The sequence below is a fragment of the Lissotriton vulgaris genome, chromosome 10, assembly GCF_964263255.1.
Source record: "Lissotriton vulgaris chromosome 10, aLisVul1.2, whole genome shotgun sequence".
Lineage (NCBI taxonomy): Eukaryota > Metazoa > Chordata > Amphibia > Caudata > Salamandridae > Lissotriton > Lissotriton vulgaris.
The window spans coordinates 638,534,144-638,560,621 of NC_141698.1; the positions used below are offsets into that span (position 1 = coordinate 638,534,144).

General features: G+C 43.9%; 1 protein-coding gene across 4 annotated transcripts in view; it reads left to right on the top strand.

Moving 5' to 3' along the window:
* DPP6 (dipeptidyl peptidase like 6) overlaps nucleotides 1–26,478 on the top strand; it is a 2,152,278-nt gene that overhangs the window by 1,998,051 nt on the left and 127,749 nt on the right. For all 4 annotated transcript variants that reach the window (XM_086941474.1, XM_086941473.1, XM_086941476.1 and 1 more), the window contains exon 17: nucleotides 822–869. In XM_086941474.1, the coding sequence (XP_086797600.1) occupies nucleotides 822–869 (48 nt within the window). The remainder of the gene's footprint in view (nucleotides 1–821; nucleotides 870–26,478) is intronic.

A 26,478-nucleotide genomic window follows, 5' to 3' on the forward strand; every position in this document is an offset into this window, starting at 1 on the left:
CTCTCTCATTGATGGCCAGCACCGACATAGACTTTTAGACATACCTCCCGCCACAAGTTCTAGAATTACAAACTTTAGAGCTGGGGAGCTACGTTCGAATCTCGGCATCAGCTCAACATTCTGTGATTCCAGGCAAATCGCTTTGTCTCCCCTTGCCTACCACAAATTAATGTGTTATTCTGTAATGTAAATTGTGCTCATGCCATGTTGGCGAGTTCACGTATATAATATTGCAAGGAAAAATAAAGTAGGGAAACTCGAGTTCACACACTACTGAACGCGCACTCTTAAGTGCATCAGCAGTGCACTGAATTAGAGCGTTTCACAGGCCTGTCACAAATAAGAAATGCTATCCAAACGAAATCCTACAAAACCATATACTACTGTCTGGCAGCAATTCATACCCGGACAACGTCGGAACGGGCTGCTAGTGCCTTATAAATGAACGGGGGTCAATAGAATAGATGGTAATATTTGTATAGCCAGGCATTAATTAAATGGGATAATCCCTTCATATTCCGATATGTGTTAAAGTTTTAGAAAAGCAAGAAAATTAAAAATATGTATCATCAGTATTTCTATACAACCATAGAACCTCACATTGTTTATATATGGTATTTGCATCATACATGGAAACCTTTTGAATCGATGCAAACTAAATTTGAGCAGAGGCACTTAATGAAAATCATTATTTGTGTAGGCTCTAACATCTTCTCAATTTTGCATGTTTAATATTAATTATGCAAAACATAATGTTAAGTGTGAGTTATTAAATACATGATCTTTTGATGAACGGTGTTATCGTTCTCTTCTATGCACAGGTCCAAGAGTTCCAATCGTGACCGTCCATAACATATTTGACAGACACAGTAAGTAATGATCTTTTCTTTGCTATAAAACAGTAATTGAGAGGATGAAAACTGTCTGCGTTGCATTGTATTGAATATCCATAGGTGTTGTTAGTGGTTAACTGGAGTGCATTGGGCCGCTCACTCAAGTGCACGCTCATTTAAAGCAATGTGGAAATGGTGCAAGCAAATATAATCGGATTACTGCCAATTTCACGCTTTCGCATTGATATTGAGTAAAATGGTTTTACCACTTTAACTCACAGGAGTGACTCATGGTAACGAAGCACAAAGAATACGTTGAAACACACAAATCAGCAAATATTCCTCACAAATGTTGTTGCTGGGCTATAAATGGGTAATACTGCCTCTCTCTATGAAATGGTATTGTGATAACCAAATTGTGACAATCAGGATTAGGGACCTAACTATATATGTTTATCCATTTTTGCTGAGGATTACCTCAGCTGTTCCCACTCATAACAGGATTCAAGCCTGGATCACCGCCTGCTCCTCATCTTACATTCAATACTAATTAAACAGACCTCCTCCCTATTCTGTCCCAGCTCAGCTACCCTAGTTCAGGGATGGCTTGATTCAAACAATATTGAGGCTGCACTCTGCCCATCACCAGTAATGTCAAATCACTGGGCTTCACTCTTCAATTAACATTGAGAAACCTATGAGCACCTTGGCCAGTAGCGCAGAGCATCAGTTTCAGTTCATCCATAGAATCAAATTTCTTCTCTGGGAGCAAGGTTTCTAAAATCTAACCCAAAAGCTGGTTACTGCCAAGACTTGAGTATTGCAATGCTATTCTCTGTGGCATTTCAAAAGTTCTCCTTACGGCACTAAAATCTTCTTTTCATGCTTCATCACGTTTGATTTTTGGATTGGTCTTTATGGTTATATCACTTCTATATTCCATTTGCCATGGTGCCTTCCTGTTGATCAGAGCTTAACTTACAAATTTGCCTGCCTGGTGCACAACATTTAACCTATGAACACACTCATTATTTGATAAGTAATGTGAAGACTTTTATGGTCATGACAACTTTGTAGCGTGGATCCTACTTGATGTCGGAGTCTTCAACAAAAGACCTACCTTTTCGTGATGTCATCCCAGAGTCTAGAATTTAATTCTGCCTCTCTATCCACTTTAGACCAAGAACTAAAACAACATATTTTTGTGCAACACATCACAGCATCCTGTATCTAATTTTCAGACTCCACCCTTTCTTATTATCTGAAGCTCATGATGAAATCCAGGGATACACACCACTGGACTGGATTACTCTTTGTTACAAAATATTACTTCCTATGATAGTTTACTACACATTTCTTGTATAATTTTAATTTACTATATTAAAACTAGTCTGTTTTTGGTCTTGAATGAAATTCACCTCTGTACCTTATTATTTATTTTTGTCTAGTCTTCTAAATGCTTGTTATAGCTTGTGTAATTTGATTTGCTATCGCATATACTACCCTGAAATGTACAATCTTTCTCTTTTAAAAACATTTTGATGCTCTCTGGTCTTGTGAATTGATATAGTACCAGACAATTGTGAATATACTATGGTCCTTCAAAAATATTGTCACTTAAATATTGACTGCTGAAGTTGCACTAAATTAAGTATATACAGTTACGTGTAGGTTTACTACACTTTACTCCACATACATGTAACTTGACAATATATAGGTCTTCAAGATGTTAAGGATATTAAGTTAAGATAAAGCAACTATACACACACACACACACACACTTACCCTCACAAAGTTTCAGTTGTTGATATTTTGGCCATAATATTATTGTGGCATAATAATCTTGATATTTTAAATGTAAATCTTTACACGCTATATTAAAATGGTCAATAAATAATACATTAAAGTTTCTGTGCTTAATCAACTGTTCAATATCTAAGAAATGCCTAAAGTCAAATGTTTAAGAATTATTTGATTACATCCTGTTAAGGTATGTCTTAATTTTCTGGGTGTGCGAGTTAGTATGAATTTGCTCTTGTCAGTGGCTAAGTATTCATTAATGATACATTTTGTCTCAATTGGTATCAAGTTGGGTTTCTTGAGAGTGGGAGTGGTGTGATGTGGCAATGGTCTCCGCATGGAGTTGACAGCGCTGCACTGCCTGTTGGGACACGTCCAGCGACCTAAAATGTGTAAGACAGGCTATAAACGATTGCAAATGCACGGGCCAGAATAGCAATAACTTGGATGAGGACGCATGCCCCCTAGGTTGATGCGTGGAGGAGGGATATTTATGAATGGACTCTGGCTGCGGAGGCCCAGATGAAAGCTAGTCATAGAGATGACAACCTAGATGAGGGTCTAAGGCAATCGAGCGAGCTATGCAATGCATTCCTGAATATCGGATTGAATGGGAATGATCAGATTGAATCAGGTGTGGACGAATACACAATGGAGGAAGAGCCGAACTAGGCATATGGACAGGCTATTTGATTTCTGTAGCATAATCATTCTCATTCGTTGTGCTAGGAGGCTACTATTTAGGCATGATACCCTAATTTTTAACCCACCAATGTGTGCTGTTTATTGCTGACACCTGATGTGTTTTCAATAAAACCAAATAAAAAAGTTGTTAAAGAAAAAGGATAAGATCGCGGATTGCCCATGCGAGGATGGGAGAATGCCTGGAGGCCTCCCTCAATACAGAGCACCCTGCCACTCTCCTGGAGGAGCCTGTCTAGCCTAGTTACGCACTCGGTTGCTGGGGCAGTATGGGAGGCAGGAAGCTGCACGGCGGGATGTAGGGGGAGCCAGGGTCAAGGTGGTTCTCCTCCGTAGCTTCTCAGTCCCCTCAGACAAGATGCATCTATGTTTATGTGTGCATGTATCTTTTCATTGGAGCGTTCCCCTTGTGAAGAGTAGGACGTATGTCAGTGAGGTTTGCCTGACATTTCTTTCAATGTAAACCTTTACCTAGTGATATTTAACTAGGTTAGTAATGCACAAAGTACATCTATGTGAGTCAGTGACACACCTCTTACACATGGTGACGGGTCAGGAAAATAAGCATGATCCCTCACGGACCCTTCCCCAAATATGATATTAGTAAACTATGAAAAATACATACATGTGGCGTGTTCTCATTCGTTTGAGGGGCGTGCATCATCCCTGGTGGTCCTGGTCTTTCGATTTCTGAAGCAGAAGAACAAAAGAATACTACGAAGTTCATACTTTTTGTTGCAAGAATAAATTAATAAAGACAAAGCCCTTAAAAATACCAAGTGTGTCAGGTCTCATAAATACCGCAATTACAACACATGGGCAAAAACGTTAACTTTAAACTTTAATTAAATCACGGACTGCGAAATGTTGAGAAATGTTGTGCAATGCACACAATTCAAGAATTTCTCCATCATAATCTAAATTTGAGCACGGATCACTGTTTAAATGACCATTTCAAAGTTACGCAGTATCTGCAGAAAAGGTAGGCGCAAGCTGCACATTATCGACAAACATTCATGTATCTGCCTCTAGCCTTCCTGCCACCACTGGGGTGGGTTTATAAATGTCACTGACAAAACACTCGCCATTTAAATTAAATACTCGCTGTAGAAGCTTTATCAGCAAAAAATGGCTGAGCCACTGGGGAGTTTAGTAAATTCCTTTTTATGTATTTAGATAATTGCAGTCATAAGAATGGGGGAACGGAGTGGCCCATGCTGGAGCAAGCCTGTTTATCTGAAAGAGGATTCTCCTCAGCTCCAGGACCACAGGGAGTGCATCATTCTAAAGAGCACAAATGAAACTCCTAAATGAAATGTAATTAAATGTAAGCATGACATATGCCAGTGCGCCTCTGCTGGCTGTTATCAGGTTATTGTGAAATACAGACAGTAGGCATGAGCAGAGTGTGCTGTTGAATCTTAGGTTCATACTGAATAAAAAGACTATATCATCAGATTATGAAAGATACTAATAATATATCGAAAATAGAGATGCCTGCTGTTTATTGAACATTCGTAAACCGGTAATGAATTGATGTACTTCACAGTGAACAATAACAGTGATATTTCCAGAAGTGTTCACATAGGTTTGCAAATAAAATAAAATAAATTGTCAGGACAGGTATTACAGGGGCCATGATGACCTCCTAAAATGCAGGGGGCACTGGTTGTAGCCGTTTAGACCAGAAGAGCAGGGGTTAACAGACTGCTTTGCTTTGCCACACTTTAGACGTATGTGGAGACCTGTCCCCTAGTGTTGTCAGAGCCATGTGTGAAGTAGCTCGGATGTTTTGCGGGATAAGCTTTAGAAAAACGAAAACATCCAACCTGTTTGCGCAAATGAACTGACCTGTTTGATTACAACTGACTAGTTAAGATCCTCTGAATAACATGCTTACAGGGTTGCTTTACTAGAACTAAGGTGACCATTTCACTCCAGGTAATTACAGACACTTTCTCTTTTCATCTACAAGTCATTGTTTTAGGTATGTTAAACTAGTTAGTTCAATGGACGCAAAACAAAACTACAATACCCAGAATTCACCAGATTCTCAAATGAACTGGAAATAGTGTCCATAATGGCCTGGAGAGTTAACCTAAGCAGAAAAGACTAGTATAGTCTTCACGTGGCACTTCTCTCAAAGAAAATACATAAACATTCTACTTTCATGCAAAGCATTCAAGACATTTACTCAAATAAGGAGAGTTATTACTGAGTGTATGGGGCTTTGTAGCATTATGGGCAGTCACCATTTAATAGCCATACCTCTGACGTTTTCATTGATGTTTACTGAGGGCCAGATGTACAACCCTAAATTGCATGTGCAAACAGGTTTGCGACCCGTTTGCGCATGCAAAATGTTACAGGGCCATGTACAATTCCTAATTAGGAATTGTGAGTCACTAATAGGAAGGGGCGTGACAAGAGTGTCCCTTCCTATTAACGAATCTCTACCCTATGTAAGAATTGCGGACGCAAAACACTTGCAAATTACCGCCCTCTTCAAGAGGGTGGTAATGGAGTCGCAAATAGGAAGGGGTCCCCAGACTGGCTCCAAAAATATTTTTTAAGGGCAGGCAGTGGCCCAGGGATCGCTCCCTGCCCTTAAAAAAGAAACAAAAACGTTTCAATTGTTTTTAAAAATGCATCCTGTTTTCTTTTAAGGAAAACAGGCTGCATTTAAAAAAAAAAAAAAGAACTGCTTTATTGAAAAGCAATCCCAGACATGGAGGTCTGCTCAGCCACGCAGGCCACCATCCCTGGGAGGGCCCGCCATTCCCAAAGGGGTCGCAAATTGTGAGTGGCTCATATTCACGAGCCTCACATTTTGCGACCCCATTGGGAATTGCTAACAATGTCTCTGACACTGTTGTACATTTTCTTTTGCGACTCGCAAATTGCAACTCACAATTTTTCCCAATTTGCGAGTTGCAAAAGCAAATGGTCATACATCAGGCCTCAAGTTTGGTATTAATGTGCATTCGAAACGAAGTCTGATAAAGATGAGTTGAACTGAGAATCTGTCATCGTACTGCCGCCTCACTGCATTCCAAGCGGTGAGCAGGTCAGACCTTTTTTTTAATAACTGTGGTTTATCATCACTCCCACATAACAATTTACACCACAGTTAGTGATTTGATAATGCTGTTCCTCCCCTTCCCCCGTTAGGCTATCTGTCTCTTGGCAAAGATTAGGGATAAATCTGTCATTTGTATTCCATTTTGTTGTTTTTGGTGCAGGTCATGAATCCAAAAAGATATGCTATTGGAGTGTAATGGACTGCTCTACCCATCAGTCATATAAAAAAAAACTATAGGACCGACCCGTACAAAAAAGTTGGACTGGGGTGCAATGTATAAAGACAAAAGGTACAACAAGGTATCAATTAATCAGAAAATTGGAATTAAAAGATAGTATGAAACACAGTGATGGCCGGCACAGCTTAGAGCAGTAGTGCGGGGTGTCGGAAAATACGACAGATGACGGGTTAGTTATAATGAACTTACCTTGCACTCGCCGCATTTCTGACTCAGCGATGCGGCGAGGGCAGTAACATTTCAATGTTTTGCAACTGAATTATGGTTGCAAAACATTGATACACACAATAACGAGTCGCTGTCTTGAAGGGACGCGCTAAAGAGTGCCCATCTAAATAGCAATTTGCTATACCTTTCTGTAAGAAATTAGAGTATTAGTTGAAGGGGGGGGGAAGATGGGAAGGGAACCCACTTCAAATAATAATCACAATCCTCGTCATGGTGAGCTAAACCACTAAATATATCTGTGCTTAATCTTCTAACAGTTGGGCACAAAGCAGTAAGTCTTAACTTAGTGACAATATGTAAAGTGTATATGCAGCTCTTAAGCAGTAATAAAGTGAAAACCCAAGAAAAATCCCAACCTCATTATGAAAAATTGAAACAATTTCAATAAATTAAATGACACTAAAGTTACAAAAATCCAACAAGTAGAACCAGAGATATTAATATTTAATGTGTGAATTGAAAAGAGTGCCAAAAAGCACAAAGGGCCAATCGCAGGTATCTGGTCGCACTAGACCAAGTCAAAGTCAAAAGTTAATGCTAACCACAATGGAGCATAAGTTTTATAAAAGCACCAGGCTCATCCCCTTGGAAAGTTGACCTTCTGGCTTAGAAACATGTAGTCAGATCTCCTTCAGCATGGCAAACCTGCACGTTGAGGTTGACCAGCTATTCGGCGGTTGTGGCTTCAATGTCTACCCTGGTCCCTGTCAGTTCTCTCTAAGCAGAAAGTTGTCACAAAGTTTCTAAGTCCAACATCCTGCAGTTTGGGGACACGAGGAAAACACTCTCTAGTGGCTTCCCATCTGGGGTACCTGCCACACTATGCCACACACAGAGCTTGGTATCACACGTCTTTATTGCTCTATGTGTGACTGCGAACTCAACATTCTGCAACACCCTTCACTGCAATACATTCTATTCATTACTTCATAGCTCTATGGAGGTCATTAGGAGCTAAAGGGGGTCTGCCATTGTTAACTCACAAGACACTACATTTCCCCCTCTGTAAATCTAAACTTACCAATTTTACAAAAGATGTACACATATATACATTTATATCTCTTCAATTAATCTCTTTAGCGACCTGAACTTGCTGTACTAGGTTGAGATCTGTCATCATCATGATCCAATAGCTGCTGGGATGGTGGAAACGTGAATACAAAAAGTTGCCGGCAAGGGAATTTGATTTAGAACAATTTACAGAAATTGAATTTGATTGTCACTTGTATTAGTGAATTCGACCCAATTCAATTGGTATCTGAAGGCAGTTTCAATTCGTTATACCTCTGTGACAGAGAGTAATGATAAAACACTATTATGAAAAAGAGAACAGCAACACGGGGAATCTTTGTTATCAAAAAGTTATTATTTTCTTATTGTGCAAAATTTATCAGGGTACATGTCAATCATGACAGTTAATCAAAAATGCATTCAGATGAAAAAGGAGTAAAACAATTTCTCCTGTAGTACATCAGAATAGAAAGTCCAAACCACAATATGTAATACAATGACTTCAGATTTTACTACAAGTAAGTCACTTGTGTGAACAATCTTAGATGGACAATTGGGCTTAGAAGTGGATGTTTTGGTCTTTTTTGTTTACTCCACAAGACCTTCTTCAGGACAGTGAGATTTTGCATCGAATGATGACCCCTTAAGAATTGGATCCCACAAGAGATTCCATAGAGAGCGCCTGTGTGACAGTCCTGATTTTCTGGACAGATGTCACAAACACTAATCCACATCTGAGTGCGTATTCTTCCTCAATGGGAGTGTTTGTTTGGCACTTTGGTCTTTTCATATAAGAATTTGAGAAAAGTTGTATCTTTGCGTTCAATCAGGGCTTTCGGAGAGGCTCTGCAACGGCATGGTCACGTGGGAGACAGATAGTGGAAAGGCCGTAGCACTAACAAGTGCTTCAAAGTCAGTCTCTCCTTCACCATGGAGATCTGGTGAACTATCAAATGCCTAAACTATGTGTCCTTTGGTTGACACCACTTGGAAACAATCTGCATCAAAGGTAGTATCAGATTTTATTTTCCGCATCTGCCGTGTGAGCACTCCGTCTCCACTGGAAGGCAATGTTTTTCACATGCCGTCTTCGGTCAGCCTATGTTTTCATCTTTTGTTTCTGAACTAAGTCCCTGGTACAAGTCGCGTTCACATCTCTTTCTCTCCGATTGGTCCACTGTGGCATCTTGGTTGTCATTGCTCTCCCGAACTTCAATGTTTCTGGAATGTCACTGGTGGTTGAGTGAGGTGTTGAACGAGGTGTTGAACAGTAAGCTCGCAAAGTAGAGCTTAGCACAGTTTGTAAATTGAGCTTTTCAAGTGTAGCACGCTGCACTGCTTACTTTAGCGTACTCATGAATCTCTCAATGAGCCAGTTAGTCTGTGGCCACAAAGGAGTGCTCTTTTGATGCTTTATACTCAGATGCTCTAAGATATCTTTGAACTCCTGACTATTAAAAGGCAGGTCATTGTCAGATTTTAGTATGGCTGGAACACCCCATGTCGCAAAGATGCCATCCAGTTTCTCAATGACTCGTTCTTGAGTGGTGGATGAGAGATACTCGATTAATGGAAATCGCAGGTGTTCGTCCACAATCACCATCAGTTGATGGCCATTGTAGAGTTGACTGTAAAAGTCAATGGCTATTCTCGCCCAGGCTTTCTTTGGGAGTTCTGACATGTTAAAAGGTGGGTTGGGTAACTTTTGTAGATAGAGAGTTGCAATAATGACAAGCCTTTTGCTCATTCTCATCTCACTCGAGATATGGAATTCAGACTCGGTCTTGGAGAACTTGTTTTGTGGCAACGATTCCCTATGTCCTTCATGGGCCACTTCAATCAATATCTGCCCCAGACTCCCAGGAATCAATATTCGTGACTCTAGCACTATAACTCCTTCTTGAGTTATGGACAATTCATCTTTGACATTTCTTATTTTTTGCTATTCACACTCACTAGTGAGAGGTTGAGTGTGCTGTTTCCACGACTGATGTCTAATTATATCTTTCAAATTCAGCATGTCACTATCATGGCTTGTGGCAATGATAATCTAAGCTAAGGAAATGGCAGTTGGTTTATTTGATGTTAGATGATGTTGATATAAGCTTTATCTGACTTGGATGGAGTGGCTTGACATTAAATGGGCACTCTGGAAAAGTAGACAGCACGGTTCTGACCCTTTCCTGGATGAAGCGCTGTGTTATAATTGTACGTTTGTAGTCATAGTCCCCAACATTCAATGTGAGTAGGCATCTTGGCCTTTGGATTGCCAAATATTGGTAGTAAAGCTTGATGATCAGCTACCGGCATTAAAAGGCTTTCTGAATAGGAATACATAGAATTGTTCTCACTCCCATACAATGGCTAAACCTAATTTTTTAGGTTGTGAGTAAGCACGTTCTTATTGGCCCAAACTCCTGCTTGCATACGCCACAATATTGTTTTGAGCCTTTGAGTGTCCACTGTTCTGTGCAAGGATAGCACATAACCCCACTGGGTTAGAGTCAACAACAACCTCTGTAAGAAGTTTCAGATTGAAATAAGCCATTTCAGTAGTATTCTCAATGGCTTGTTTGATTTTCTTAAAGGTTTTCCCGGATTCATGGGACCACTGAAATAAAACATTCTCTTTGTCCAACTTTCTCAATGGGGCACTTATATCTAGTAAAGTAGTTGGCCATGCCAAGAAATTAACGCACCATAATTTTAGTGTTGTCTTATGGAACTCACATTTGTCTGTCTGGATTCAAAGTCAAACGTGCTTCGGCAAGTAAACAACATACTTGTGTAAGATCTTTATCATGATCTTTTTGTGTATCTCTGAAAAACAATATGTCATGGCTGTAACTGAATGCATTTGTGACAGGCTGTGACAGGCTGTGACAGGCTGTATGATAAATAGAATAACCTCTTGAAACAGTTCTGTAGCAAATGACACACCAAAGCTTAGTCTTTTGAATGGAAACAGACCAACATGTATAGAAAAGGTCATAATGTACCTGCTATATTCTTCAAGGTCAATCTAATGATAACCCTTATTTAAATCAAGGTAAGGAAATACTTTTGCACCATTAAAGTGTTCAAGTTTTGTAAATGCATAGTTAATTAAAACCAGTGCAGGTTAAAAGAAAAAGAAAAAGAACAAGATACATTTTAAGACCCAAGAAAAAATAAATATTACTTTTACATAATAATGCAAATGTTGAATAAGAAGGAATGCTGTGGCAGTACTAGGGTTAAAAAGGTATGCAAACAATAAATAGACATGTAAACAAGCAGAGGCCAACAGAGTTCTCAAATGCCAAGGGAACATTAGCTAGTCTGGCCCTTCTTCAGGTCTCGCCTAATAAAGTGCCAAGTGAGTTAAAATCATCATCAAGAGGGGAATTTCCTGCCATATATCATTATCACAACTGTGCATTGTCAGCTGAGTCATAATGAATAGAGAGCAATGCTTAAAAGGAAGAGATTTAAAAATTAGGTGTTACAAATTGCTTGCTGCGGTGGTGACCAAGGATGCTGCAGGAACAGTTTCCATGCTGTGTCTTGGTAGTTAATTTTCTGCACTTTGAAGAAGGCACAGACTCCATTGTACGCCGCTCCTACTAATTTGATAAAAGACTACGTCTTACTGTCGGAGGGACTGATATCCCCGATAATTTGTTGGAAACAAGAGCCAGAAGTAATACGCGATAATCGCCTTGGCCGTGTTTTTAGAACCAGTAATGCATCAATATTGTTGGTTCGTCCTGTGAGTGAACCAAATAATTTTACCTCATTACCCATGAATATCTAAGAGATTAATCGAACCAACGCGACCTACAAGGAGCGTTTGAATGAGTAAAATCTAGGAGGACGTTCTTTGTCCCCAATAAGACTTTTCGTTATATGTAGGAAAATATATTTTAATCCTGAGGAAGGTGCTGGCTTTAAATGAAGTTGCCAAAACCGAAACGCGTAGATGCTTTGCTAGAATTGTGACACATAAAGTTATTCGACAAAACAACTTCTCCATCTAAGATATCTATATAATTTGGAGCGTGTTTTCAATTATGTCTAACTATTGTGTCCTTTCTCCCTTTTAATTAGAAACATTTTCTATATTTTGTTCCCACCATGTCTGAATTTTTAATGTGATTATTTTATTGTATTGGTTAGAAATATATAACTAATGTACTGTATTGATTTTTTAATGGCTGTTGAAATAAATTGTATACATTTTCAATTTTAATCACCTGCATCATCTTTGCTCTTGCTGGACTGTATGAATCTAGTTAATTATGTATGTTGTTTTGAGTTTGTAATTAGAGTGTCTGATACATAAGGTTACCCAACGGGGACACTTTATTTGACTAACAGTCTTTTTGGAACCCTACCCCTTTGGTTGCTGGGGTCCCTCTCTTTTATTTGAGAAAATGGTGGAGCCTGCATCTTATAGGAAAAATAACTTAGAGTAGATTTTTAATTGAAAGTGATATGTAAAGTTGTTCTTAATTTGTCCCCTCAGAGACTAGGGGGAGTCAGTGGCTGTGCCTGCCCCTTTTTTGTGAAGTCCATCTTGCTACAGTTTACCCCTCCCAGGTTGATTCAGAGTGGCCCCCTTTTCTTCCCTGACATCATGATGTGTCTCTTTCCTTTTTGCGTTCCAAAATTCTTGAGCCTCAGGAGCCTCAAGGCACACAGTCAGCAGCAGCCGTGTACAGCTGCTGCGCTTGTCTTTGAGAGCTGCCATAGGATGCATCTTGCTCCAACCATCAGCACTTAGCACTGAACTGCCCCAGTTGATGGCTGGTCAATGGTCAACAGGACTGCTGCCTTTTGAGAACAACATTGGGGCGTTTTGGCATTTTTATGTCAAAGGCAAGCAGTTAGCGAGGCAGGCAGACAGGCAGTCAGTGGTAGAGGGAAGGGTGCCTGAAAGAGATTGCCCTGAGCATGCAGGGGATAAAAAAGGTTGGCGGTGACAGGAGGCAAAAAGCAGACTGGGGATAGGGCCCTCTCCCCTCTGTGTTTTCAAATTACTTATTACCTTGGCCCAGGTGCGTTAGTGTAGGGCCTCCTGAAGGCTCGTCTGACCCGCTCCTCTGCTATCTGCTCCTGCACAGATGACGGGGATAGGCCCATGCTGGTACACTGTAGTTCATTTTAGACTGCCATTCTAATCTGGCAAAATAAACTGTTTGCCAGTCCTAAACCTTCCTTTTTAATACTTATAAGTCACCCCTAAGGTAGGTGCTAAAGGCACATAGGGCTGGGTGCATTGTATTTAAAATGTAGGACATGTGTACTTACTTAGATGTCCTGGCAGTTGTTTTCTCTGTTGTAAGGCCTATCTCTCTTATTGACTAACACTGGGTTCCTTATTACATTTCATAAGGGCTAATTTTTGATTGGGAGTTGATAGTGATATGCCATTTACACTCAAATGGATTTTATTTTAAAATTACTGTTAATGGTAAAGTAACATTTTAAGATAGAGTTCTAAAAATGGCACTTTTGGAAAGTTGGCCATTTCTTGTCCTGAACCATTTGTGCCTTGTGCTAGTGTCCCAGGTCACATGACTGTGTATGGCTCTGCTGTTGGGGTTTGTGCATTCCTTCCAGACAGTGACAAAAAGGGGGATTAGATGTGAACAGGATGTGCCATCCAACAAGAATCACTGGGGAGGGTCTGTTCACAGGCTTTGACTCCTGCACACACAAAAGAACACAACACCAGCCCTGCCTGGTCTTTTATCACAACATTTTGGAGTCTTGACATGGGAAGAACTTTCCAGAACCAGATGAGGAGTAGAACAGAGAGTTACCCCCACATAAAGGCTGGCACCAGTTGTAAATATTGTAACCTCTAGAGCCACTCATAGGATAACTTTTGGACCTTTGAAAAACTCATAACTAGGACTGATGTAGAAAATAATACTTGACCTGTCCCTTGAACCCAGGACCACCAGAGTGACCCCAAGGGATAGCTTTCTGTTCTCGTGTGTGAGCTACAGGAACACAACAAGCTCCATAGACCCTGCAACATATGTGCTTGCTGCAGCTGGTCCTTTCTAGAGTGAGTCCTAGACCCCAAGGGCTGTCCCCAGGTCCTGGACCCTTGGTGTGATGCTAAAGTGGCCTCTTCCAACAAAAACCCTTGACTTAGAAACCTTTTAAGCAAAAACTGCTGTGAGAACTGACATCACCTAACTGCAAGCTGATTTGTTTAAGGTTTTTGTGTCAAGCTACCAGAGGATTAGGCACAGGTTAATTTAGTGACTTTCTTGGCACCCTCACAAGGATTGTGGGTGTTGCCTGAGTGGGGCTTCTATTCACCCCCTCAACCAAGAACATAGTTTCTTACCTCATTGAGTAGGGGTGTGTATATAAATTCATCATAAGGGTTATATGGCAAGTGTGCCACCACTCAACTGGTATGTGTCCATGCTATTGGCGCATTATAGGTTGCAGTGGTATTAGGAATGCATTGATGGCGTCAGTGGTGATATCATCTTTGACCAAAGTAAGGAAAGAAAATATAAGAGAGCGTTTGTCAAAGTTGAAATGTCCCTATTTAAGAGTTTTTAACTTATGAAAAATGCAATTTAGAAATGTTGTCAGTGTTTGATTGGGATAGACAAAACTAATTTAAAATAATCATAAGATGCCATTGTGGCACTGCTAGACCAGAAGTTGACGGACTGGAATTAATATGCAATAAATCATATTTGACAATTGTTGCCCTAATCTGATATATATCATTCATCCTGAATGTGCAATCTCCAACTCAGCTTGAGCTTGCCACGCTGTAGAGTAGGTACAGTAAATTAAGTGTGCAATAACATAATTTTGCCCAGAGTTCAGTGTCATTATCTCTTTTCTCGCATAAAACAATCAGCAGCCAAGTGAAAAAAACACTCTGACAACTAAAATTCTCAGAAATGCTGGGGAGCGCACTTCAAGCATAAAAAAGAAATGTCTGAGGCCCTGATTGAAACTGGCCTGGAAAATTCAAACCCCAGAGCAAATAGTAGTTTGCAAATAATTTCATTTATTAACTGTACTTCGGGTCAAAGACTCATAAAAGTGCACAATTGCGACCATTTATAATAGATGCAAAATTCATAATAGTGCATCTCAATATTAAATATAATGCAAAATTCAAGAAAACCATGCAAAGTATAAAGCAAGGGGGTGCGATAATGTCATCACCTTCATTATTTTTGCAAGGTACGTATTAGTAAGTTTGATCTGCCAATATTTGTCAGGAGGAAATGACCGAAAGTACATAAATAAGCAGACTTTTATGCAAAAAGAGACAAAATCCCCGTTATGCTCCATTTTGAAGGCTTCATAAGTAATATACGTTACTTAATACCACTAATAAATACTGGACCTCAAGGTATTTGAATTTATTGGGTCTGATTAATATTTCACCTCTACCAGGGTATTCACAATCTTTAGTGGCAACTTATAAATCCACTTTAAACATCCCAAGCATTCTTATTTTCTATTAATGCAAGTTCTGTCTGAATAATGAAGACCATTTGCACCAAAAGGGACAGAAAAATTCCAGCATGGAACTCTTTATTATTTGCTGAATTGGAGAAATCCACCACATGTCCTGGTTCCAGGCCTGGGTGCTTCAGTATCAGAAAGCGGGAGTACATGAAAATATTTTCACGATAGGGGTTTGACATCATGACGTACCGTGGAGAGTAATATGTATATATGTCTTTAACAAAATTAATACTTCCACTCACATGCTCTCAAGATCGAATTTTTATAATATGGTTTTATAAACCGTATGAACATTTATCATAGCAGCCTGTGTGCGTTTATTGAAATAAAAATCCAAGGAAATAAAGTTACTTGCCCAATCTGCAACTTTAAGATTGTCCTCCAACCCAGAAATCCTCCGAAGAACATCACAGAGCTTGAGAATTGTACAAAGGGATATATTCCTGTCAATTTCGTGATCCGTCACATCCAAATAAGAGTGAGTGAAGAATTGGGCTGCTGATATTTACTAAATGAATGTGGCAATTGTCAAGCAGAGGGGAAGATTTTATTTATTTTATTTTATTTATAAAGTTTTATATAGCGCTGGCTAGACCCGGAGGTATCAGAGCGCTTCACATGAGCATCAGATCATAGTTACAGGTTACATCATTACAAAGGTTACACAGTTCTTAGAGCATGGCAACATAGTTACATGTAAGGTCGAGATAAACAATAAGCCCAAATACGTAAGAGGAAAAGCAGACAAGGTGAGAGATTCAGGGGGGGGTTGGAGCACGGGAAGTAGAAAGATAATGAGGGCGGGAAAGGGGAAGGGCGGGTGAGAGACACAGCATGGGAAGAGGAGGGGAAGGGTGGTGGGGACACAAACCGGTAGACGAATCAAGGCAACGTCCAAAGTCCAGTAAGCTGTGATCCCAGGGCAGATAAGGGGAGAGATTCAAGGGAGAGAGGATAGGAGCTAGGGAAGAGACACTAAGGAGAGACGAAAAGAAGTCTGCCTAAAGACCGACTGGGTAGGTGACGACCAAGGAGGGAATCCACGGCCCATCTCCTCTATAGCTAAACCAAGTAGCTCCATCGGGCGTCAGACAAAATAGTTCGGTCTCAAAACATTGAGAGAGGAGGGAAGGAGAGACATAAATAGAGGGAGGATGCAGTAGGAGACGACAGGAGAGACGAAAGGAAGTGTAAGTATCTGGTTCAACAATAAACCAGAAAAGATCAACAAGTAAACATTATATCAAACAATCAGAAATACAATTAGGGGAGGAGAGAAAGGAGAGAGAAAGTAGTGGGGGGTAGAGGAGGAGGGAAAGTGAGGATAAGGGAAGAGACAACCGTAGAGACGAGAGGAAGTCTGTTTAAAGACCAACTGGGTAGGTGACGACCAAGGAGGGAATCCACGGCCCATCTCCCCTATAGCTAAACCAGGTAGCTCCATCGGGCATCAGACAAAATAGTTCAGTCTCAATACATTGAGAGAGGAGGGAAGGAGAGACATAAATAGAGGGAGGATGCGGGAGGAGGCGACAGAAGAGACAAAAGGAAGTGCAACAATGTAGTTCGACAATATACCAGAAAAAGAACAACAACTAAACATTAAGTAGAACAGTCAGCAATACATTAGGGGAGGAGAGAAAGCAGAGATAAAGTAGTGGGGGGTAGGGGAGGAGAGAGAGTGAGGATAAGGGAAGATACAACGGCAGAGATAAAATGAAGTCTGTCTAAAAACCGACTGGGTAGGTGACGACCAAGGAGGGAATCCACGGCCCATCTCCCCTATAGCTAAAATCAGGTAGCTCTATCGGGCATCATACAAAATAGTTCAGTCTCAAGTGGTGAGGGAAGAGGTTCACAGAAAAACAGGGTGGGGACAAAGGGTAGGCGCATGCGAGGTCAGAGGACAGAAGCAGGAAAGAGTAGGAGCAGAGGGGGGAAGGGTTGGGGGAAGTGGGAGCGGGAAGGTAAGGTCAGGAGAGACGCGGGTGCGCTAGTCCGAAGTCCGGCTGGGTAGGTGATAGTCAAAGGAGGGAGCCCAAAGTCAATCTTCCCCATAGCTAACGAGGTAGCTCCATCGGGCATCATACAAAAGTATGCAGGTGGCCCCTCAATTCGTATGCCCCAAGTCTTGCAGTAGAGCTCCAGTCTACACTCATACACCACTCGCGGTCAGTACAATACCAGGGTATCAATATTGCATTGGGGGAAGGGCGCAAGTCACACAGTACAGCGCGCCATTGCAGCCTGCACATCACCCCACCTCCGTGCTCTTACAATGATGCCAGTGTCCCATCAATAACTCCTCTTCCAGTCGGCAGCTTGCAGGTGCAATCCCCACAGTCTCACAGACTCTCAGCCTCCTTGACCAAACAGTGGAGGTCCAGGCAAATACAAAAGGCCGGAATACAGGGGTACGTTAATTATTGTTGCGGCCACAAGGTGGAGCTCCATGCGTAGACAGTCTTAGTAGGGGAGAGTATGGAGGCAGCAGGATGTCAATTGCCTCAAGCGGTGGGCTTAGAAGCAGTCTGTCCTAGCACACAAAACGCGGCCGCCATATTAGAGTCAGGCAGAAGCGAAGGGGGAGAAGTCCTGCCGAGTAGGATCAGGTCTTCACTGCTGCACGACACCGCTTCATCAGCGTCCGATCTTGTGTTCAGGCCTTCGGATCGGAGCTCACCCCTCGCAGAACAGCGCTGGCACCGCCAATTATCGGGCGATAGGACAGACCTATATTTCGCCTCGGCAGCCAGCCGCAGCCATCTTACATCGGGCACAGCTCCGGTGCTCGTCAAAGTTTTTTACATATACTGCGAGTCTGTGCATATAATCCAGCATACCCGTCACTGTTCAACAATATGCCCCCTCTCAGATCTGCCAGATCGCTCACCATTTAAGAGTCCTCGGTGCAGGCAGCAGAAGACGACAGGCATTTCCTCACTGTGAGGCAGAAGAGATAATCGCCATTTTGTTCCGATCGCTCACCCCATTTCTCGCCAGCTTCAAATATAGATTTACCGCTGACATAAGGCAGTCAGGCGATATCTAGGCATCCAAACAGGTAGCGCTGAGGTTCGTGCTAAAGGATGGAATTTAACAGGACAACCATCTTCGCTCTAATGACCTGCGGAAAAGGCACATTGAAAACTATGTCGGGTCGTGTACGATTTGCCCTTCAATAGAAAGCTAAGGAAATTCCAAATCTTTGTGACAAGTGTTGAAGCCTGTTCATATCTCCAGTTCTTACCTCAGCTATTCTACCTCAAACATGTTGAAGAGTGAATCACATGAGTGACCCTGGGCCCAATAGATAAGATTAAAGTCTGTGCCTCACGATTCAGTCGTGAGATTCATGGGGGGGAGATCCCTGAAACTCAGCATCCAATTAGGATGGGAACCTGAGACAGGACCAAAACATGCTGGGAGATAAGAGCGTCCAAAATGAAGCCACTAGCACAATTATGAATTCTGTTGCCAATAACCACTGGTAAGAAACCGGAAAAAAACATAATAGACCCTCTGTGATTAGTCCTAGAGAAAAGTGCCCATTGCTTTTGTCTCCAGATCTGGTAAATTAGAATAGCTTAAACTTCCGAATCTGAAAATGAGATCCGATGATCTAGATAAAGCTGCCCACATTTATTAATCATCTCAACCACTCATTAGGAACAGTGATGAAAGTGGAGGACTGTGGAAAATTGTTCACCTGAAATAGAGGCAGTGGTGGGAAGTTCTAATCAATTGATGTACCGTGCAGATTCTGTCCATGACCATGTTCCTCTTGTTGAGACCTGTCCACACTGAGCCCCCTTCAAACTGTTAAACTGGTGCAGGCTTATAACAATACATCTGAGCAGGAACCAGAAGCGTCTCTTCAATACCACGTGCCAGGCACCATTCTATGACAGTCTTTGATTCTGAATACAAAACTGCACAGGTGAGACATCTTTGCTGGCAACAAGTTTTTAAACTCTCAAATATAGTTCTAAAGCAGCATGCCATGTGGACTTTTTAAGATCGTTTAGCTACATTACTCCAAGAATTACATCATTTCCAGTGTCTCCCTTGAAGTGAAAACCAAGTTAAAACTAACCTGTTTCACTTATTCACACCCCTGATAAACTTGTACATGTTTGAAAAATCACTGAATGCTTCCTTGACCTCAGAAGCAGACCGTTTGGTAACTACTAGATTCTGCCCTAAACAACTTCTCACACAATTTGTCTAATGTTTGTCATTCTTCAGAACTCTTTCTTACCAAAAAGTTGAGTGCCACGGTGTCATTAAAAAACTAAGCACACCGACATCCCACTGTCCAAGACAAAGGCAATAATGGAGCATGCATCCCTCATTTATATAGCATTGCAAGGATTGGTTGTAGGCTTCAATACCATTCCCCCTTGGAAATGTCTGTGCGATAAACCATTATGGCTGAGATACCCGCCACCCCCTCTCAACACAATCCCCAAAGGAGGGAAACAGGAAACAGTTCTTGAAGTTTTTGGAAGAGGGAGGGAGTGACCCTCCCGGCCGTATTTATTAAAACAAAATTAAAACATTAAATCAACATTTTCATATTATGTACAATTTCATTACCACATTGCGATGTTTGGCTAACCTTAACAGATTCTCTAATACAGAGGTTCTCCTAGCCGAACTAACATCCTACAAACATTTACTTGAAATTATGAAATTGTACATCCTAACGTTTAAGGGCCAACGGCAAGGTCGTAACCGGTGTCAAGATCCCTAACCAGAAATACCCCCCCCCCACTTGTGAGGGGCGACAGCACTGAGGCGTACCTCAAGTGCAACTACCAATTTCCCTTTGACTTGACGGGGGCACCAATAAAACTCGACGCCACTTAAAGGTCGTTCGAGGACTCGTGTGAGGTATCTAGAAGGTAGCGTAGACCCCCCCCCAAACCCCGCACAACTTACCACATCTGCCGTCGCAGACGTCACTGGCCCCGGGAAATTCCCCAGGAGGGGGCTGTAACCCCTCCTACACAGGAAGGGGCCTTGACCGCCTTTCCTTTTCTTTCGGCGACCCATCCTTAGAAGGGACCGCCTCCCCGTTGAGGGGCCAATGGCCACCTCTCCCGAGCGCTCCCATCCGTGTTGGGTGACGCCCACTCATAGGGATCTTCCAATTAGTGCTCACCGATCATGACCTTACCGCCCGACCAAAAATAAATACGACAATGCTAACTAACCTATTAAACTAAAAATACATTGGCTACTACGACCGTAATAAAAGCATGCTTATAAATGAACACTAAAGCCGAATTTCTTTAATCATAAAACATAAATGACATAGACCATTCTTTATTACACACTCAAAATCAACACGATAATACCACAACCTGTAAACGAAATTAGAGTTATCCATCAACTTTTATTCAAAACAACTGGCTGTCTTCAGGGGCTGGTGGGTGGGTCAAAAATTGGCTCTTCGTTCCGTCTCGAGCTCACGTGCAGCGAGGAGGTGCAGCTTCAGAGCACAGGAACAAGAGGATGCCTTCTGGTCTTGCGTCCCCTTTTATCCGTCTTCAGGGCGGGCGTAAACCCGCCCTGCCTGCCCCGAGGGCGTGGCCAGCCGCGTCAGTGTCTAGGCCAGCCCACTCTAGGGCGGGAAAAAAGCGCGCCCCGGCTACGCCGCTTCGGGCATACCAGCCGAGACACGCCTCCCGCCCAAGATGGCTTCCCGGGGGGATCGTGGTACTCTGCCATACGTGCGGGGGGACCGAGTGGTCGCCCCTTTCCATATGGCTGAGATACCCGCCACCCCCTCTCAACACAATCCCCAAAGGAGGGAAACAGGAAACAGTTCTTGAAGTTTTTGGAAGAGGGAGGGAGTGACCCTCCCGGCCGTATTTATTAAAACAAAATTAAAACATTAAATCAACATTTTCATATTATGTACAATTTCATTACCACATTGCGATGTTTGGCTAACCTTAACAGATTCTCTAATACAGAGGTTCTCCTAGCCGAACTAACATCCTACAAACATTTACTTGAAATTATGAAATTGTACATCCTAACGTTTAAGGGCCAACGGCAAGGTCGTAACCGGTGTCAAGATCCCTAACCAGAAATACCCCCCCCACTTGTGAGGGGCGACAGCACTGAGGCGTACCTCAAGTGCAACTACCAATTTCCCTTTGACTTGACGGGGGCACCAATAAAACTCGACGCCACTTAAAGGTCGTTCGAGGACTCGTGTGAGGTATCTAGAAGGTAGCGTAGACCCCCCCCCCAAACCCCGCACAACTTACCACATCTGCCGTCGCAGACGTCACTGGCCCCGGGAAATTCCCCAGGAGGGGGCTGTAACCCCTCCTACACAGGAAGGGGCCTTGACCGCCTTTCCTTTTCTTTCGGCGACCCATCCTTAGAAGGGACCGCCTCCCCGTTGAGGGGCCAATGGCCACCTCTCCCGAGCGCTCCCATCCGTGTTGGGTGACGCCCACTCATAGGGATCTTCCAATTAGTGCTCACCGATCATGACCTTACCGCCACAGGCCGGATAGTTGACCGGCTATCCGGACCCCCCACAAAGCTCCTACCTAAAGGTCATGTTTTAACGTTTTTAACCATGCTAAGAAGTCTCCTATGAGTAACTCATTCCCCACCCGAGACAAATGCACACCATCCCCCAAATACATACTGTCATCATTAATACAGCCATGCGAAATAGAATGCAATGTCCTGGAACGGAACAACCTACTCACTTTGTTATTAAGCTTTCTCACAGAGTGATTCAAAGCAGGAACAGAAATAGCCCCTCGCCACACCTTTCGTGGGATCATATGGGACCACGCAATTGTGCACCCCGGAACTCTCCTCGCCAACCAACTTACAGTGGAAAGCATTGCCTCCAGGAGAAGTCGTCTACCGGTGGTGACCAAATCATTGCCCCCTAGATGCACTATGATTATAGACGGCGGTGACCTCGTCCGCCCTAACAAACCCTCGAAAAATGCTTGAAACTGGTCAATACAGAGCCCGCCTCTTCCGTAGAAGGACACCCTGTACCCGTATTCCCCAGCTACGTGAACCATGTCACCTGCTTTGAATACGTCCGCGGCACGCCTCACGTATGAGTGGCCCACGACCCACACCTCCTTCTTCACAGCCGGTGATGTCTGACCGCTGGCCCGGTGTTGGGTCGACTGCATAGTCCGCCCCGCCTCGTAGGCTTGCGCAACTGAAAACCAAACAAAGACAAGAAGCGTGAGTACATCATTACAGCTTCACAACATGTGCAACCGCACATACCTCTTATAACACTTGGAGGACCAACGCCCCACTCGTTTCACTTGTTCAACATTAAGACCCCTAGCTGTAGCTTCCGTAGCAGCCCCTATCCGAAAGGAATGGGTCCCAAACTCGCCCGGGTTCAAGCCCGCAGCGGCAATTGACATCGCAAGCACCCGCTGAAACTGAAATTTCGTCAGTGCGGTGGCGTCCGCGTGTCTCAACAAGGTCCCCCCCCATGATGCCGCCCTTCGTGCTAGGTAGTCTTCTAAACACTTTACCGGACACATGGAGGACCCGGGAATCCTGCGTATGATTATGCAGTCACCCATCCCATCTTGATCGGTCTTGGACCTGACAAAGGAGACAGTCATTGTCTCTCCTCTGATCTGAACGTGTTCCTGGCACAAACCCCCTGTCACATCCCGTTTGTTCCTTGCCACCAGTTCGCTTACCCGCATCGCTCCATGAAATGCCAGCGTAAAAGCGGCCCGGAACAACACCGTCTCAAACTGAGATGAACATGTGGCAGGGAGTGTGGCCAACAACTGGGCCAACCTATCCAAACCTATCGGGCGCCTCTCATCTACTCTGCGACCCTCAAGGCGTTGCCACCCACGCAGCGCTTTCTGTACAACGAAAGACGCTGTCGGGTCCTGGATACCATAAGCCCTGGCAACAAAGGAAATGGCAGCACGATGCCTCTGGGCCGTAGCCACCGATTTCCCAGCCCTACGTAAGGACATCAGAAAATTCACTACCCATTCCTCGTGGCCCCAAAGCCCCTCTCTATCAGTCCCCAAAAAGGCTAAATAGGACCGAAACGCCCCTTCATATGCCTTCCTTGTCCTTGGTGCTAGGCTCTCTCCCACGAGGTGACGAAGTTCGGGGCACCGAGAGACCAGAGAGCTTCGGGAAAGGGTGCCGGCTCTGGGTCCGCTGTGGGAAGGAAACCCGAGAAAGCCTGCATATGAAAACGAGACAGTGCATCAGCCGCCTGATTCATTACCCCCGGGACATGTTTTGCTCTGAATAGCACATTCAGTTGCATACACAGTAAAACAATTTCTTTGAGCAGTCTTAAAATCAGTTTACATCGTGCTGCCTGGCTATTGATGCACTCGACCACGGTCATATTTTCAGACCAAAATACCACAGAGTGATCTTTGAACCCTTCGGGCCAGGTTCTTAGGGCCACCAAAATGGGGAAAAGTTCCAGGAAAGCAATATTACTTGTCAGTCCATTGTCATGCCACCATGCCGGCCATCTTTGTGCCGACCATTTTGTGCCGAAGATGGCACCAAAACCTATGCTACCTGCCGAATCTGTCCATAGCCCCAGCTCTTCAGAGGACACGGCCGGTTTGTTCCAGACGACTCGACCATTAAAATCCGCCAGAAATGCTAACCAAATGCGCATGTCCTGGCGGACCTCAGCCGATAGTCTCGTGCGATGATGACCCTCCTTTAGGCCGACCATAGCTTGGGCAATTGAACGGGAAAAGGGGCGGGCCATCGGTATAACCCTCAGGGCAAAATTCAACTGTCCCACCAACTGCTGTAATTGATGCAGCGTAACTTTAGATCCATTTATACACATTTGCAGGGCTGCCCTGAACTTCCCCACTTTGTCAGCTGGTAAACGAAAACAACCCTCACTGGAGTCTAACTCGATCCCCAGAAACTCGAGGCAAGTCGCAGGACCCACCGTCTTACCTGGTGCCAATGGCACCCCAAACTGCTTCATTAATACACAAAATTCGGCCAAGGCCTGGCCACATTCGAGATCCCCGGCTGCCCCAAGGAACAGAAAGTCATCAAGGTAATGCATTACATGTTGGAAACCCGTCCTCTTTGTGAAGACCCATTGTAGAAAACTACTGAATTTCTCGAAATAGGCACAAGATATAGAGCACCCCATCGGCATACACCTATCCATGTAATAATGACCCTGAAACATGAAACCTAGGAGACGCTGGTCGTCTGGGTGTACCGGGAGCAATCGGAACGCTGACTCGATATCCGACTTCGCCATCAGCGCCCCGGGCCCCAGGCGATTCAAAATGGCTACGGCCTCATCGAAAGATGCGTACCGCACCGAACACACTTCTGGGTCTATTGCATCGTTTACAGAAAGACCACGTGGAGCTGATAAATTATGAATCAGTCGGAACTCACCCGGGTCCTTCTTGGGGACCACACCTAAAGGGGAACAAACAAAACTCTGCACCGGGGGTACACTAAACGGGCCGGCAACCCGACCTCGAGTAACCTCTTTCCGGATCTTATCCTGTACCACGGTCGTATGCTGCAGGACCGAAAGTTGATTTTTACACTTCTCCACACCCTGAAAGTCCCCTACTGGGATGCGGAAACCATACGAAAACCCGTTCCGCAGCACCCCAGCAGAAGTACGATCCGGGTATTCACTGAGCCAGGGAATCATCGCCAAGGTATCAATCGGGGTAGGTAAAGGCGCCCCTCGGACTATGTTAGACCTGTTTGGCGCCTCCTCTACCCCCGTTATCACCCGTTTTGGCTCTGCACGTGGACTCAGGATGGGACGACCCGCACCCACTACATTCGTGTTTAAATTTACACGATCCCTGGGGCCTAGTACATTTACCTCTGTTGAAATTCCAGCAGAACCCCCTTTTCCCTGTATTGCTGGCAGGTCTCGAGTAATCGTCGGTACCCGTACCTGATCGAAAGGGCGTCCCCGCATATTGGCGGGAGGATTCGCCAACATTACCCCCTACCAATGGCATTTTCAACATACCTGTCTCCTTCATTTTATCCCATGTCAAAGAATCGTAACAATCCCAGGTTAAGCTTTTATTATGCTCTTTAGCCTTTCTAAAAAGATTATCGTAGCAGAACCAATGGTTACCCTGGTGTGACGTCGAGTACCCCATGATTCGCGACTGATAGGTCGGCAACTCGGAAAGCAACTCGGGCCTACGTTCCCCTAAGATCGAAGTAAAAATCCCCCATGCTTTGCCCCAATTGCCAATATTCTCATTCACTTTAAAGGCGGCCATTTTTGCGCGCCAAACACTCGGATGCATGAGGTCTTTCTGGCCCTTAACATGCTCCACCTCGTAATGATCAACAAGCAACGAGAAGATGTTCACATATTCCCCCGCCCAAATCTTCTCTTTAATTGCCAAAGGCACATGTTGACCCAACCTTTCTCTACGAGAGGGTGCTGACTCATCCCTCGCAATCGGCAATGGCCGCTTACCTGCACCGGACGCTGCCTCTGCGGTCGTAATCGTCCCTTGTGGCTTGTCAACTACTGCAGCCGGCGCGGACACCTTGGCTGCCTCCCGTTTCTCACGCAGTTGCTTCATCAGCGCCTGCGCGTCGACAGCCGTGGCGCCCTCACTACCTTCGCCCAACCACGCTGCAAGTTGTGCTGCCAGCTCGGGCGGCATGTCTTCATTGGACACCGGGGTGACCACCACGGGAATCGGATTCCCCTCCACGGGTACTGGGGTTGGCGCTTCGAGCGGGGTACGGGGAACCGGGACGTCTCCCCCAGCTGGTCCCCTCCTTGGCCTCTTGGCTCTCCCTCCTGGGGTTGCTCCAGCCGAAGGACGTTCCGGCCCCCCTTCCCCCTCTCTCTCCGCCACCCGCTTCTTCAGCTCGGTCATCTCCTTCATGAGAACCCGAAGCATCTGTTCAGTCGTCATTCTCTTTCCGCCTTTCTTGGGCATTTCTCCGACAGAGTATCTGTAAGACAAAAGAAAGATTACAACGCTCAAAAATTGGCTCTTCGTTCCGTCTCGAGCTCACGTGCAGCGAGGAGGTGC